The following is a 16,228-nucleotide window of genomic DNA, read 5'->3' as shown; positions in this document are numbered from 1 at the left end:
ACTGTACACATGCACTAGACAGTGTAAGAGGAGACAGAGAGACAGTACACATGCACTAGACAGTGTAAGAGGAGACAGAGAGACAGTACACATGCACTAGACAGTGTAAGAGGAGACAGAGAGACAGTACACATGCACTAGACAGTGTAAGAGGAGACAGAGAGACAGTACACATGGACTAGACAGTGTAAGAGGAGACAGAGAGACAGTACACATGCACTAGACAGTGTAAGAGGAGACAGAGAGACAGTACACATGGACTAGACAGTGTAAGAGGAGACAGAGAGACAGTACACATGCACTTGACAGTGTAAGAGGAGACAGAGGGACAGTACACACGCACTAGACAGTGTAAGAGGAGACAGAGAGACAGTACACATGCACTTGACAGTGTAAGAGGAGACAGAGAGAGACAGTGTTGACACCAATACCCGGCAGAGCATCACAGAGCCTCAGCAGAGCTCTAAGGTAACTCTTGTTTACCTTGAAAGATCCTCTACACTTCTGGGTGCTCCTTTACTTTCTTGCGGGGCTGGGGTCAACCCCCATCGTTGGATTCTGGTGGATGCTCGAACACTTTCCGAACTTTTCCAAATCGAACACAATTTGGACACTTTTTTGGTAGTTTTAGACACTCGTTTGGTCGATTTGGACACTTGATTGGTCGATTTGGACACTTGTGTGGTCGATTTGGACACTTGTGTGGTCGATTTGGACACTTGATTGGTCGATTTGGACACTTGATTGGTCGATTTGGACACTTGATTGGTCGATTTGGACACTTGATTGGTCGATTTGGATACTTCTTTGATTGATTTGGACACTTGTTTGGTCGATTCGGACACTTGTTTGGTCGATTTGGACACTTGATTGGTCGATTTGGACACTTGTGTGGTCGATTTGGACACTTGTGTGGTCGATTTGGACACTTGTGTGGTCGATTTGGACACTTGTGTGGTCGATTTGGACACTTGTGTGGTCGATTTGGACACTTGTGTGGTCGATTTGGACACTTGTGTGGTCGATTTGGACACTTGTGTGGTCGATTTGGACAATTACAAAATAAATTTGGACACTTGTTGATAGATTTAAACAGTTGCTCTGGAAATTTGGACACTTGTTTAATATAATGATTAATTTGGACACCTGCAAGATAAGTGTCGGTACTTGTTTGAAAAATTTGGACACTAGTTGATCAGTTCTGAACTTAGGGACATTTAGTAATAAATCTAGACGCACGTGGATACTTTTGAACGCTCGTGGATACTTTTGGACGCTCGTGGATACTTTTGAACGTTCGTGGATACTTTTGGACGTTCGTGGATACTTTTGAACGTTCGTGGATACTTTTGAACGCTCGTGGATACTTTTGGACGTTCGTGGATACTTTTGGACGTTCGTGGATACTTTTGAACGCTCGTGGGTACTTTTGAACGCTCGTGGATACTTCTGAACGCTCGTGGATACTTCTGAACGCTCGTGGATACTTTTGAACGCTCGTGGATACTTTTGAACGCTCGTGGATACTTCTGAACGCTCGTGGATACTTTTGAACGCTCGTGGATACTTCTGAACGCTCGTGGATACTTTTGAACGCTCGTGGATACTTTTGAACGCTCGTGGATACTTTTGAACGCTCGTGGATACTTTTGGATGCTCGTGGATACTTTTGGATGCTCGTGGATACTTTTAGTCGCTCATGGATACTTTTAAACACTTGCAAACTTTCTAAAGATCTTGGCAAGACAGTTGCATATTTTACGATCGTGGTGAGGCGAATCAGTTGTGTTTGTTACGTAGTGGGAGATCGTGAGAAAGTTACTGTTGATAAGTGTGGAAAGATCGGTGATAAAAGTGGATATCTTTTGTAGTGTTTTCTATTGTTGTAACGTTTGGGATGAGATAACACCACCCTAGTGGGAGCCGGTCGGCCGAGCGGACAGCACACTGGACTTGTGATCGTCCTTGGGTTCGATCCCAGGCGCCGGCGAGAAACAATGGGCAGAGTTTCTTTCCCCCTATGCCCCTGTTACCTAGCAGTAAAATAGGTACCTGGGTGTTAGTCAGCTGTCACGGGCTGCTTCCTGGGGGTGGAGGCCTGGTCGAGGACCGGGCCGCGGGGACACTAAAGCCTCGAAATCATCTCAAGATAACACCACCCTAGTGCACGTGGTGGCGGCGTGTAGGCTCAAGATAACCCAGGGCCCAGGATAACACGTTATCACCTCTTCCTTACTACACCACTAATGCTAATGATCACAAATCCTTATCCTTATCCTGACCAAGTGCTATATAGTCGTAACGGCTTGGCGCTTTCCCCTGATAATTCCTCCTCCTCCACATTCACTCCAAAAAAATCTACCACTTAATCTTCATCAATCAATAAATGTTCTTATTGCGGGCTCACTATAGCCCGTGCTACATCGAAATTTTGTTAGAGTAGATGAATCAACGACATTTTGATAGAGTAGATGAATCAACGACATTTTGTTAGAGTAGATGAATCAACGACATTTTGTTAGAGTAGATGAATCATCGACATTTTGTTAGAGTAGATGAATCAGCGACATTTTGTTAGAGTAGATGAATCAGCGACATTTTGTTAGAGTAGATGAATCAGCGACATTTTGTTAGAGTAGATGAATCAACGACATTTTGTTAGAGTAGATGAATCAGCGACATTTTGTTAGAGTAGATGAATCAGCGACATTTTGTTAGAGTAGATGAATCAGCGACATTTTGTTAGAGTAGATGAATCAGCGACATTTTGTTAGAGTAGATGAATCAGCGACATTTTGTTAGAGTAGATGAATCAGCGACATTTTGTTAGAGTAGATGAATCAGCGACATTTTGTTAGAGTAGATGAATCAGCGACATTTTGTTAGAGTAGATGAAACACCAACAATATAATGGTCTTATACCACGTAGGCAGCCCACCAGTGCAGCTATACCATACAGGATTGATGTGATTGATGAAGATTAAGTCAACGAAGAGGTGGCATGGGCATGAATAGCCCCGTAAATAATATGCAGGCAGGCTACAGGTCTCTTGTACCTCACAGGTTGGTCCGCCATGTACCAGTGCCACTCGGATAGGTCACTCAGGTCGGTCACTCAGGTCGGCCACTCAGGTCGGCCACTCAGGTCGGCCACTCAGGTCGGTCACTCAGGTCGGCCACTCAGGTAGGCGAACGGCAAGTGTAAGGTGATGGAAGTGGGAACAGGCAACCTGAGAGCTGAGTGGACGGTGCTCGGGATTCGTAGTCGTAAGGGTCCGGGTTCGATCCCCGGCGGAGGCGGAAACAAATGGGCAGAGTTTCTTTCACCCTGATGACCCTAGAACCTTCAACAGACCAAACGGACGGTACACAATGAAGGGAAACTACCTCCCTCTAACGGCTAACTATCAGGTGAAAGCGTCAAGCCATTACGACTATATAGCACTGGGAAGGGGTCAGGATAAGGATTTGGGATGGGACGAGGGGAAGGAATGGTGCCCAACCACTTGTGGACGGTCGGGGGATTCACATCCCACTTGGGAGTGGACATAACACCAAACCTTCCTCCGGAGGCTCGTGTTAAGAGGGTAACAGCAGTCTCTACACCCTAACAAGTCAAAAGAGAACACAGGTTCACTTGCCAGTTTGCGTGTAGACTATTATTGAACCGTAATAGGCTTTCAGACCCTCTCAAATGTCTAGATATCTATCCAGGTGGTTAACTAGGCTGGCTGGCCGGTCATTAGAACGGCTTTACCCTGAGAACTGCTTCTCCATCACCTTGTCTCTACTTCTCTCCCTCCCTCCCTCTTTCATCCCCCCCCTCCCTCCCTCCCTCATCCCCCCCTTCCCTCCCTCATCCCCCCCCCCTCCCTCCCTCCCTCCCTCCCTCCCTCCCTCTTTCATCCCCCCCCTCCCTCCCTCCCTCCCTCCCTCCCTCTTTCATCCCCCCCCTCCCTCCCTCCCTCCCTCCCTCCCTCTTTCATCCCCCCCCTCCCTCCCTCCCTCCCTCTTTCATCCCCCCCTCCCTCCCTCCCTCCCTCTTTCATCCCCCCCCCTCCCTCCCTCCCTCCCTCTTTCATCCCCCCCTCCCTCCCTCCCTCCCTCTTTCATCCCCCCCCTCCCTCCCTCCCTCCCAGTGGGACCAAACAACCCCCTTCCCACCGTCTAAGAATGTTTAAACCTAACAAACCAGCTCAACATTGTAAAGCGTAGTGGTAAACAGACCAGTTACATCACCTCACCTGCCGTAAACACTCAGTGTAATCCATCTTCTTTACCAGTCTGAAAGTAATCAAGTGTTGAATAGCAACACGTGTATATAGCCTTTTTGTTCTTCCATTAAGCAGGTTTATTTCATCCGCTTACATAACATTTTAAACGATCTCCGGGAAAGAACGGTTAACGGTTCGTAACGGTTTATAACGGCTGAGAGCGGTTAGCCACCTAGTAACGGGCGCTAGGATCGCTCAACAGATGGCTAGGATGACCATAAGCACACTCAGACTATCCCATCTGGTGGACTGGACGGGATCACACTTATTGCTTGTATTTAATTCTTATTTATATATAAACAATATGATAATTTATATAAGCAAGAAGATAATTTTCTTTAAAGATTTAAGATTTAAATAGTAAATCAAATATATATTAACCTAATTATATTTGACCTGTTGTAATCCATGTTGTGGGTGGTGGTGGACCCCATACCCATGCTGTGGGTGGTGGTGGACCCTATACCCATGCTGTGGGGGGGGTGGACCCCATACCCATCCTGTGGGTGGTAGTGGACCCCATACCCATCCTGTGGGTGGTAGTGGACCCCATACCCATCCTGTGGGTGGTAGTGGACCCCATACCCATCCTGTGGGTGGTAGAGGACCCCATACCCATCCTGTGGGTGGTAGTGGACCCCATACCCATCCTGTGGGTGGTAGTGGACCCCATACCCATCCTGTGGGTGGTAGTGGTAGTGGACCCCATACCCATCCTGTGGGTGGTAGTGGACCCCATACCCATCCTGTGGGTGGTAGTGGACCCCATACCAATCCTGTGGGTGGTAGTGGACCCCATACCCATCCTGTGGGTGGTGGTGGACCCCATACCCATCCTGTGGGTGGTAGTGGACCCCATACCCATCCTGTGGGTGGTAGTGGACCCCATACCCATCCTGTGGGTGGTAGTGGACCCCATACCCATCCTGTGGGTGGTAGAGGACCCCATACCCATCCTGTGGGTGGTAGTGGACCCCATACCCATCCTGTGGGTGGTAGTGGACCCCATACCTATCCTGTGGGTGGTAGTGGTAGTGGACCCCATACCCATCCTGTGGGTAGTAGTGGACCCCATACCCATCCTGTGGGTGGTAGTGGACCCCATACCAATCCTGTGGGTGGTAGTGGACCCCATACCCATCCTGTGGGTGGTAGTGGACCCCATACCCATCCTGTGGGTGGTGGTGGATCCCATACCCATCCTCTGGGTGGTGGTGGACCCCATACCCATCCTGTGGGTGGTGGTGGACCCCATACCCATCCTGTGGGTGGTGGTGGACCCCATACCCATCCTGTGGGTGGTAGTGGATCCCATACCCATCCTCTGGGTGGTAGTGGACCCCATACCCATCCTGTGGGTGGTGGTGGACCCCATACCCATCCTGTGGGTGGTAGTGGATCCCATACCCATGCCTATGGTGATCCCCTTAAAAGGCTAGTCACGCACATCTACGACCTACAGCTAGCAAACTGGGCATATTTGGATAATATTTCTGAAAGTAGATTATTTTCAATTTAATATTTAAACATATCTTCTGAACAGTTGCTCAAGAATTTGATGGTGTTATCTGTACTGAAGGTGATTAAGATGCTTTTACAAGCTTAGGTCGTATAATTACATCGCATACATTGCATAACTGATGCATAACATAGTCTTGGGTACAAGTCCAATATATCATCAAGTGTTCCAGTAGTCATATAGTAGTTACAGAGTTCAGCATACCTTAGCCCAGGAGGGCGAAAGTCAGTCAGTATGGGACATTCTACAATATAATGTTCTAGGGAGTACATGTTTTCTCTTTCACAGTTGACACATTGTGTATTGTGACACAGTTGACACATTGTGTATTGTGGCACAGTTGACACATGGTGTATTGTGACACAAAGTTGACACATGGTGTATTGTGACACTCTCACAGTTGACACATGGTGTATTGTGACACACAGTTGACACATGGTGTGTTGTGACACACAGTTGACACATAGTGTGTTGTGACACAGTTGACACATGGTGTATTGTGGCACACAGTTGACACATTGTGTATCGTGACACACAGTTGACACATTGTGTATTGTGAAACACAGTTGACACATTGTGTACTCGACATTTGGGTTTTGAGAAAGCTGCCAGATACGTCTATATCCCAGGCGTATTCTGGCCACTATAACATCACATTGCCGGGTTCTTGCTCTATTAGTTCCATATATAAATGTCTCCTCACGGGACATTTACTCACAAATAGCTGTTCGAGAGACATAAATGTCTTATAATAATATTGAATGTTACAGCTTTCAGGTCGTTGTGAATTTGTTAGATCAGTAAGATTTTCATCAGACATTCGCTTAAGTATTCTCTTGGTCACTGGTAAGGAAACACATATTCATTTCTACTGCTGGTGTGCTACAGGCTGTCTTTGCCAGCATGTCAACAGTGTCAGGCCTTGAGATGTCAACATCTGATGGTCTCCAAAGGAATTTAATTACAAATCTGTTTTCCTTAGCAGCTAAAACATTCATTCGAATATCGCAGACTATTTTCTGGGTGTTACTACTATGTGCGTTCACTGCCAGGAGTGCACTCTGCCTAGCTGATGACGGGATCACTATAGCCTGTGCTACATGGAGTCACAGTATATATGTCTACTGTCTTTGTCTTTTAAACATTCAGTGGCAAGATATAATGTGTGCAAGTTGGGGTTGAGTCGTACCGGCCCAGTCACTGACGCGCTTCACTGCTGTATGTACCAGACTATATTGTTCAAGTATGTTACATGCTCATCGTGTGTGTGTAATATGTAGTTTCTTTACTTATTCGGTGAGACTCTGAGAAATATCCGGTACATTTACAATTTTTAAATTTTGCCCCTAGGGGCGAGTTTATTGGGCAGCGTCATAGGCTTACGGCCCGCGCAGGAATATCCCTGCAAAAAAAAAAAAATATATCCTGTAAGTGGTCATACCGCTATAGCATCATGGCCAACACTCCCCAATAGGAAGAAAACCCGCTGGGTTGTTCATCCTGTCACTTGTATCCCCTTCTTCTACAGAACATAAGAACATAAGAACATAAGAACAAAGGCAACTGCAGAAGGCCTGTTGGCCCATACGAGGCAGCTCCTATTTATAACCACCCAATCCCACTCATATACATGTCCAACCCATGCTTGAAACAATCGAGGGACCCCACCTCCACAATGTTACGCGGCAATTGGTTCCACAAATCAGCAACCCTGTTACTGAACCAGTATTTACCCAAGTCTTTCCTAAATCTAAACTTATCCAATTTATACCCATTGTTTCGTGTTCTGTCTTGTGTTGATACTTTTAATACCCTATTAATATCCCCTTTGTTATGTCCATTCACCCACTTGTAAACCTCTATCATGTCACCCCTAACTCTTCGCCTTTCCAGTGAATGCAACTTAAGATTTGTTAATCTTTCTTCATATGAAAGATTTCTAATTTGGGGAATTAACTTAGTCATCCTACGCTGGATGGTACTACGGTACCATCCGAACCGACGGTATAGCACTGGTTTATAATACATCATATTTTGTCCGTTGGGGGATTTTGACGTCAAAATGCGATGTATTATATGAGAGGACAGGAGGAGGTCTGTAGAGATTATATTGCTGTTATGTACAGTAGCCTACGTCCTCGACTTACAACCGACGGACCAACATGTAATCCTCGGGTGGGACGGAAACAATTAGGCACGTTTTCTTTTACCTGATTCCTCTGTTCACATATTAGTAAACTAGGTAGCTGGAAATTTAACAGTTGTAAATTGAATCCTGGGGAAGACCAGCAGTTGGCCTACAGTATCTTACACCTCATGCTTCTGTTCACCTTGCAGTCAATAGGTACCAGGGAGTACCTATATATAATTATGTACAATATATATATACCTTATGTACAATATATATATACCTGCCCTAAAAAAAAAAAAAAAAAAATATATATATATATATATATATATATATATATATATATATATATATATATATATATATATATATATATATATATATATATATATATATATGAGAGAGAGAGAGAGAGAGAGAGAGAGAGAGAGAGAGAGAGAGAGAGGCTTCCTGTCCCCGAGAAGATGAATTCTTAGTAATATAATATTTCTACCTGGCAGCCCAAGACCCGAGTTGGGGTGGAGAGCTACGATGGTTCCCGCTCTCGCTACCGCCGGGACCGTGTTAGAGAACGGATAGCAGCCCGCCTCGCCTGGGAGACTGAGGTAAACGGTCGTCCCTCCCTAGTGTGTCGTCCCTGTTCTAGTGTGCTGTCCCTATCCTGGTGTGTCATCCCTGCCCTAGTGTGCTGTCCCTGCCCTAGTGTGTCGTTCCTGTTCTAGTGTGTCGTCCCTGCCCTAGTGTGTGTCGTCCCTGCCCTAGTGTGTGTCGTCCCTGCCCTAGTGTGTCGTCCCTGTTCTAGTGTGTCGTCCCTGCCCTAGTGTGTGTCGTCCCTGCCCTAGTGTGCTGTCCCTGCCCTAGTGTGTCGTCCCTGCCCTAGTGTGTCGTCCCTGTTCTAGTGTACAATTCCTGCCATAGTGTACCATCCCGGCCCTAGTGTACCATCCCTGCCCTAGTGTACCATCCCTGCCCTAGTGTACCATCCCTGCCCTAGTGTACCATCCCTGCCCCAGTGTACCATCCCCGCCCTAGTGTACCATCCCTGCCCTAGTGTACCATCCCTGCCCTAGTGTACCATCCCTGCCCTAGTGTACCATCCCTGCCCTAGTGTACCATCCCTGCCCCAGTGTACCATCCCTGCTCTAGTGTACAATCCCTGCCCCAGTGTACCATCCCTGCCCTAGTGTACAATCCCTGCCCCAGTGTACCATCCCTGCTCTAGTGTACAATCCCTGCCCTAGTGTACCATCCCTGCCCGTAGTGTACCATCCCTGCCCTAGTGTACCATCCCTGCCCTAGTGTATCATCCCTGCCCTAGTGTACCATCCCTGCCCTAGTGTACCATCCCTGCCCTAGTGTACCATCCGTGCCCTAGTGTACCATCCCTGCCCTAGTGTACCATCCCTGCCCTAGTGTACCATCCCTGCCCTAGTGTACCATCCCTGCCCTAGTGTACCATCCCTGCTCTAGTGTACCATCCCTGCCCTAGTGTACCATCCCTGCCCTAGTGTGCCATCCCTACCCCAGTGTACCATCCCTGCCCTAGTGTACCATCCCTGCTCTAGTGTACCATCCCTGCCCTAGTGTGCCATCCCTACCCCAGTGTACCATCCCTGCCCTAGTGTACCATCCCTGCCCTAGTGTGCCATCCCTACCCCAGTGTACCATCCCTGCCCTAGTGTACCATCCCTGCCCTAGTGTGCCATCCCTACCCCAGTGTACCATCCCTGCTCTAGTGTACCATCCCTGCCCTAGTGTACCATCCCTGCCCTAGTGTGCCATCCCTACCCCAGTGTACCATCCCTGCCCTAGTGTACCATCCCTGCCCTAGTGTATCATCCCTGCCCTAGTGTACCATCCCTGCCCTAGTGTGCCATCCCTACCCCAGTGTACCATCCCTGCCCTAGTGTACCATCCCTGCCCTAGTGTACCATCCCTGCTCTAGTGTACAATCCCTGCCCTAGTGTACCATCCCTGCCCTAGTGTGCCATCCCTGCCCTAGTGTACCATCCCTGCCCTAGTGTACCATCCCTGCCCTAGTGTACCATCCCTGCCCTAGTGTACCATCCCTGCCCTAGTGTATCATCCCTGCCCTAGTGTACCATCCCTGCCCTAGTGTGCCATCCCTACCCCAGTGTACCATCCCTGCTCTAGTGTACCATCCCTGCCCTAGTGTACCATCCCTGCCCTAGTGTGCCATCCCTACCCCAGTGTACCATCCCTGCCCTAGTGTACCATCCCTGCCCTAGTGTATCATCCCTGCCCTAGTGTGCCATCCCTGCCCTAGTGTGCCATCCCTGCCCCAGTGTACCATCCCTACCCCAGTGTACCATCCCTGCTCTAGTGTACAATCCCTGCCCTAGTGTACCATCCCTACCCCAGTGTACCATCCCTGCCCTTTTGTATCATCCCTGCCCTAGTGTATCATCCCTGCCCTAGTGTACCATCCCTGCCCTAGTGTGCCATCCCTGCCCCAGTGTACCATCCCTACCCCAGTGTACCATCCCTGCTCTAGTGTACAATCCCTGCCCTAGTGTACCATCCCTACCCCAGTGTACCATCCCTGCCCTAGTGTACCATCCCTGCCCTAGTGTGCCATCCCTGCCCCAGTGTACCATCCCTGCTCTAGTGTACAATCCCTGCCCTAGTGTACCATCCCTGCCCTAGTGTACCATCCCTGCCCTAGTGTACCATCCCTGCTCTAGTGTACAATCCCTGCCCTAGTGTACCATCCCTGCCCTAGTGTGCCATCCCTGCCCTAGTGTACAATCCCTGCCCCAGTGTACCATCCCTGCTCTAGTGTGCAATCCCTGCCCTAGTGTACCATCCCTGCCCTAGTGTACCATCCCTGCTCTAGTGTACAATCCCTGCCCTAGTGTACCATCCCTGCCCTAGTGTACCATCCCTGCTCTAGTGTACAATCCCTGCCCTAGTGTGCCATCCCTGCCCTAGTGTACCATCCCTGCCCTAGTGTACAACCCCTGCCCTAGTTTTTTATCTGCATTGTGTAATCTTTCATATATAATAGGGTAGCAGTACATTGCTCCGAGTACCTAAGTTTGTTTATACAAAAAAATTTAAACATTCTTGAGTCTGTCCTGGAAGACAGACTAAAGCACGAGCCGTCAGCTTTACCAAAGAAAACAGTTCCATGAAGGGATGACTGCCTTAGAAAAACGCAATTACTCTTACAAGAATGATATGCTTCTCAACATATTTTGTTGGTGAACTATATGAAAAAGAAATGAGAATTATATTTTTAAATATAGTTTCAAATATGGTAACTTTTAAAATTTAGAGATACTTACACATAAAATTTAAGATAATAACCTGTCAAAATAGTGTATCGAAGGTATATATGAGGGAGGGGGGAGCTTTGACAAGCAGCCGGATTCCTGTCCTCCTCGAAGCCACTAGAGTGTTTGCGGCCCTCAGGTAAATTCTGGTAATACAGTATACTTATACACCATGGAGGGGGGGGGGAGACTGTTTCTCGGTTTATGGCAGGGTGACCCAGAGGTTAGTTTACCGTAATACAGTGTTATGTCAACCCATGTATACTCTATGAGTTTACTCCTTGTCTATGCTAAGGAATAAATTTTATTTGTTGGTTGTCAGTAAGGTATTGTGGTGGTCTTAATAACCCTCCAGAGGTTGATAGGTCTTAAGCCCAACACCAAACTTGCTGGTTGGTCAGTAAGGTATTGTATTGGTCTTAATAACCCTCCAGAGGTTGATAGGCCTTAAGCCCAACACCAAACTTGCTATTTGGTCAGTACACCGTTGTCTGTCCGTTGTGGCAACTTAAGAGGCCGGTGTGTATATATAGGGATAACCGGAATGTGGTTGCTATTTATTATAGTTATCGCTTGTTTTTCAGTTTTCTTTTTATTTAAGTTTGTTTTTGGAGGGGTAGACTGCATCAATATGCAGTGCTTTCTTCCCACCATATTGATCGTCACGCTCCTAGCATATATTGATCCTCGTTCTCTCCTGGCGTATTGATCATCACTCTCTCTCCTAACTTATTGATCGTGACTTTCCTAGCATGGTGATCACCACTCTCTCCTAGCATATTGATCCTGACTTTCCTATTATATTGATCATCACTCTCTCTCTCTCCTAGTATATTGATACTAACTTTCCTAGCATACTGATCATCATTCTCCTAGCATATTGATCCTGACTTTCCTATTATATTGATCATCACTCTCTTTCATTATCACTCCTAGCATATTGATAGGGATTTTCCTAGCATATTGATAATCATTCTCTCTCCTAGCATATTGATAATCATTCTCTCTCCTTGCATATTGATAATCATTCTCTCTCCTTGCATATTGATAATCATTCTCTCTCCTAGCATATTGATAATCATTCTCTCTCCTTGCATATTGATAATCATTCTCTCTCCTAGCATATTGATAATCATTCTCTCTCCTTGCATACTAATAGGGACTTTTCTAGCTTATTGATCAGCACTCTTGGGCGATTGCAAATTCGAATACTTTTTCTAAAGCAAGGAAGATCAATATATGTATGAGCATGTGTTAACTGCTCCTAGCAACATTGCTATGCAGTTGATGATTCTATTCTAATAGTGATGGTCTAGGGCTAGGCTACTGTCTTCCACAGTAGCCTATCTTGAGGTTATCTTGAGACGATTTCGGGGCGTAGCGTCCCTGCGGCCCGGTCCTCGACCAGGCCTCCTTTTTGTTACACACCCCCAGGAAGCAACCTGGGGGGGTGTCTAACTCCTAGGTACCTATTTACTGCTAGGTAACAGGGGCATTAGGATGAAAGAAACATTTTGCCCATTTGTCTCCGCCTCCACCGGGGATCGAACCCGGAACCTCAGGATTACGAATCCGAAGCGCTGTTCACCCAGCTGTCAGGCGCCTAGACCATCCTAGACCTAAACAGATAGCCTAGACCATCAGTTCTGCTGTTTTACTAATGCATGATTGTGATAAAATGGGTCTGCAATTGCCAAGTTCTTTGGGCTTAGGACTTAAAATTATGTCTGTCTTCTTTCAAGAGGTAGATAGTTTATCTGTCTCTTAAGATGCTCTGATGACGTTCAATATATCATCCCTTGTTCTCCAGCAGGACCTGCATGTGCGATCATTATTTAATTTAGGAAGGTGATTCTAAGGTTGGGATAGCCATAGCCACAGATTGGATAGCAAGTCAGCTTCGTGTAATTGGTGACATATTAAAACCATATCTACATGATATGGTGTTATTAGGTCTCTATATCTGACCAGGACTTCTATGGTCATTTAAAGTGTATCTAACTTAAATAATTTTGCTTCCTTCACGTCTTATAAGTAACTCGTCTTCCTTTAGTTATCACAACTCTTAGCAGGGTTCGGCCTTCTAGTGAAGGCTGTCTTTGAAGATGTTTACTGAGGACTCTGTGATTTTACTTTAACTGCTCTCTGGCTTCCTTACTCTACGACTGCTTGTCGACCCCATTTTGTAAATGTCCATACGAGTTCAATAATTTTGTCACAATAGATTCGTCCAATATGGTCTTCAAAACAAAATAAGTATTGTATTAGGTATAAAATACGCACCATCCTTTTCCCTAACTTTGCATGAATGTGCTTTTAAATACGACAAACACTAAATAAAAAAAATTACGCAAAACGCATGACTTTGTAGAGTATCAAACTGAGGGATCCTGTACATCAGATCCATTGCTTCTAGCGGTATGGGTTCGAGTCACTTTTGGGGTGTGAGTTTTCAGTTGCATATATGCCTGGAGACCGTTCAGGCTTGTTCGCATTTGTAGAGTATGTAAACCTTTTCAATGTCCAATTACCAACTACGCCAATAATTAGGTTTTAAATGTTGAAATTTAAGATGCATATGATAACTAAAACGTCTCTGGTGCCTGTATGAAAGAGGAGGAGTGAGTATGTGAGTGTGTTAAGGTCATGATGATGGCGGGGTAGCCTAGTGGTGGTGGTGGTGGTAGCCTAGTTATCTTGAGTTATCTTGAGATGATTTCGGGGCTTTAGTGTCCCCGCGGCCCGGTCATCGACCAGGCCTCCACCCCCAGGAAGCAGTCCGTGACAGCTGGCTAACACCCAGGTACCTATTTTACTGCTAGGTAACAGGGGCATAGGATGAAAGAAATTCTGCCCATTGTTTCTCGCCGGCGCCTGGGATCGAACCCAGGACCACAGGATCACAAGTCCAGTGTGCTGTCCGCTCGGCCGACCGGCTCCCTAGTGCCGGTCGGCACTAGGGAGACCAAGTTTAGACCAAGACAATAGGTCTAAACTGTAGGCTGAAGCACATATATATCATGGTTACAATCAATGTTTCAATGTACTAAGATGTAAATATGGGTCCACACCCTCCACCACCACCACCACTAGGCTACCACCACCATCACTAGGCTACCACCACCACCACTAGGCTACCACCACCACCACCACCACTAGTGGTGGTGGTGGTAGCCTAGTGATGGTGGTAGTAGCCTAGTGGTAGCCTAGTGGTGGTGGTGGTGGTAGCCTAGTGGTGGTGGTGGTAGCCTAGTGGTAGCCTAGTGGTGGTGGTGATAGCCTAGTGGTGGTGGTGGTGGTAGCCTAGTGGTGGTGGTGGTAGCCTAGTGGTGGTGGTGGTGGTGGTAGCCTAGTGGTGGTGGTGGTGGTGGTAGCCTAGTGGTGGTGGTGGTGGTGGTAGCCTAGTGGTGGTGGTGGTGGTAGCCTAGTGGTGGTGGTGGTAGCCTAGTGGTGGTGGTGGTAGCCTAGTGGTGGTGGTGGTAGCCTAGTGGTGGTGGTGGTAGCCTAGTGGTGGTGGTGGTGGAGGGTGTGGACCCATATTTACATCTTAGTACATTGAAACATTGATTGTAACCATGATATATATGTGCTTCAGCCTACAGTTTAGACCTATTGTCTTGTGTATGGTCCTCTGTCCTGTGTGACGGTGAATACCAGCATTATCCTCACTCTGATAAGACTTAATTGAATTCCTTAGATTAGGCAAAACTGTAATTAAATTTTGTCAATAAAGATGTTAATTATAATATCTCTAGCAGTGCTGCATCAATCACCATGGAGGCCATTAACATAGTACATTTTGCCAGTCCTCCTAAGGTTTTCCCAACGTCAAGAAACTGTCGTATTAAAGTGCCTTAATCCTAACCTACCAGAGGACCCAAAACAGAAAACGGGACAGTGGGTCAATTTCGTGAGTCGCTGACATTTTCTAGTACAATTTTTAGCCACAGGTGCAATATACGTCAAAATACGACGTCCTATTATGAGGACAGGTTGGTACATTATTTAGTAATTTCCTACACACTTCTCTGCAAGTGGTATATCGATGTTTCTCACGTATTATTTGTATTGACAATTAAATGCCCGAAACGCTATGCGTATTAATGGCTTTAGGCATTGTATTTACTAGCTCTTTCGAAAAATCCAACATTATGTTTGTAACTCGTCTTGTATGTATATATTTTTACAAGAATAAACATTTGATCTGATTTAAATATGATTAGGTAGAATTCTCATATATTTGAATGTTGGAGCAGTATAATGTGAAGAGACGCGGGTGTGACGAAGGCCGCGTGTTGAACTGACCTGTCAAAATGCCTCAAGGGACCTTAATAACAAGGTAATTAGCTCCGTTACTTAAATTACTGCAGCAAAGGCAATATGACTCAATAATGTTTTCTTCTGACATATTACTTTGTGACTTGTTGCACATAACTGATGATCAACTTCTCATCCAAAAGTGTTCTTATAACAACTTAAAGAAAGAACATTTTGTGCTACTCGTCCACATTGTTGCCATGTTCTCTCCCTCGCTAGCAACCTGTTCTCTTACGAAGAACGTCGCTTTTCGCTCGTATACGTTACATAAAGCCAAAAATCATCGTACTAGAAAATGGAACCGGCTGGCGAAAGTGACGTACTGTCCCGTTTTCTGTTTTGGGTCCTCTGGTAGGTTAGGATAAGGGCACATTAGTACGACAGTTTCTTGATGTTGGGAAACCTTAGGAAGACGGGCTGCTCTAGACAGATCTCCGCGTAGCCTAGTTAGATTAGTCTTATCGTTTTCTAGTAGATAACGAAGCCTTGGGTTAAATTAGTCATGATATCAGTTTCTACCCCTTCCCCCCCCCCCTGGTGTTTTGACGCTGTCATGTGTAGCATGGCTGCAGGAACGGTGTCCCAGCTTCTGAGGCAACTTTGCGGTTCAGTTCTGAATCCATTATGTGCCTCTGTAGCTGTTTCCATTGCCACCCACGGGATGGGTATGGGGTCCACCACCGTCAACGGTATC

The 16,228-nt window shown here is 46.5% G+C and overlaps 1 protein-coding gene across 3 annotated transcripts in view; it reads left to right on the top strand.

Annotated features, from left to right (window-relative positions):
- LOC123771902 (ubiquitin carboxyl-terminal hydrolase 2) overlaps positions 1-16,228 on the top strand; it is a 179,114-nt gene that overhangs the window by 72,084 nt on the left and 90,802 nt on the right. For 2 of the 3 annotated variants that reach the window (XM_045764683.2, XM_069337750.1), the window contains exon 3: positions 8,422-8,526. The exons of the other annotated variant lie outside the window; for it this stretch is intronic. In XM_045764683.2, the coding sequence (XP_045620639.1) occupies positions 8,422-8,526 (105 nt within the window). The remainder of the gene's footprint in view (positions 1-8,421; positions 8,527-16,228) is intronic. 3 annotated transcript variants of the gene reach the window in all.

The sequence above is a fragment of the Procambarus clarkii genome, chromosome 38 (assembly GCF_040958095.1).
Source record: "Procambarus clarkii isolate CNS0578487 chromosome 38, FALCON_Pclarkii_2.0, whole genome shotgun sequence".
Lineage (NCBI taxonomy): Eukaryota > Metazoa > Arthropoda > Malacostraca > Decapoda > Cambaridae > Procambarus > Procambarus clarkii.
This window is presented reverse-complemented; position numbering and strand designations above follow the sequence as displayed.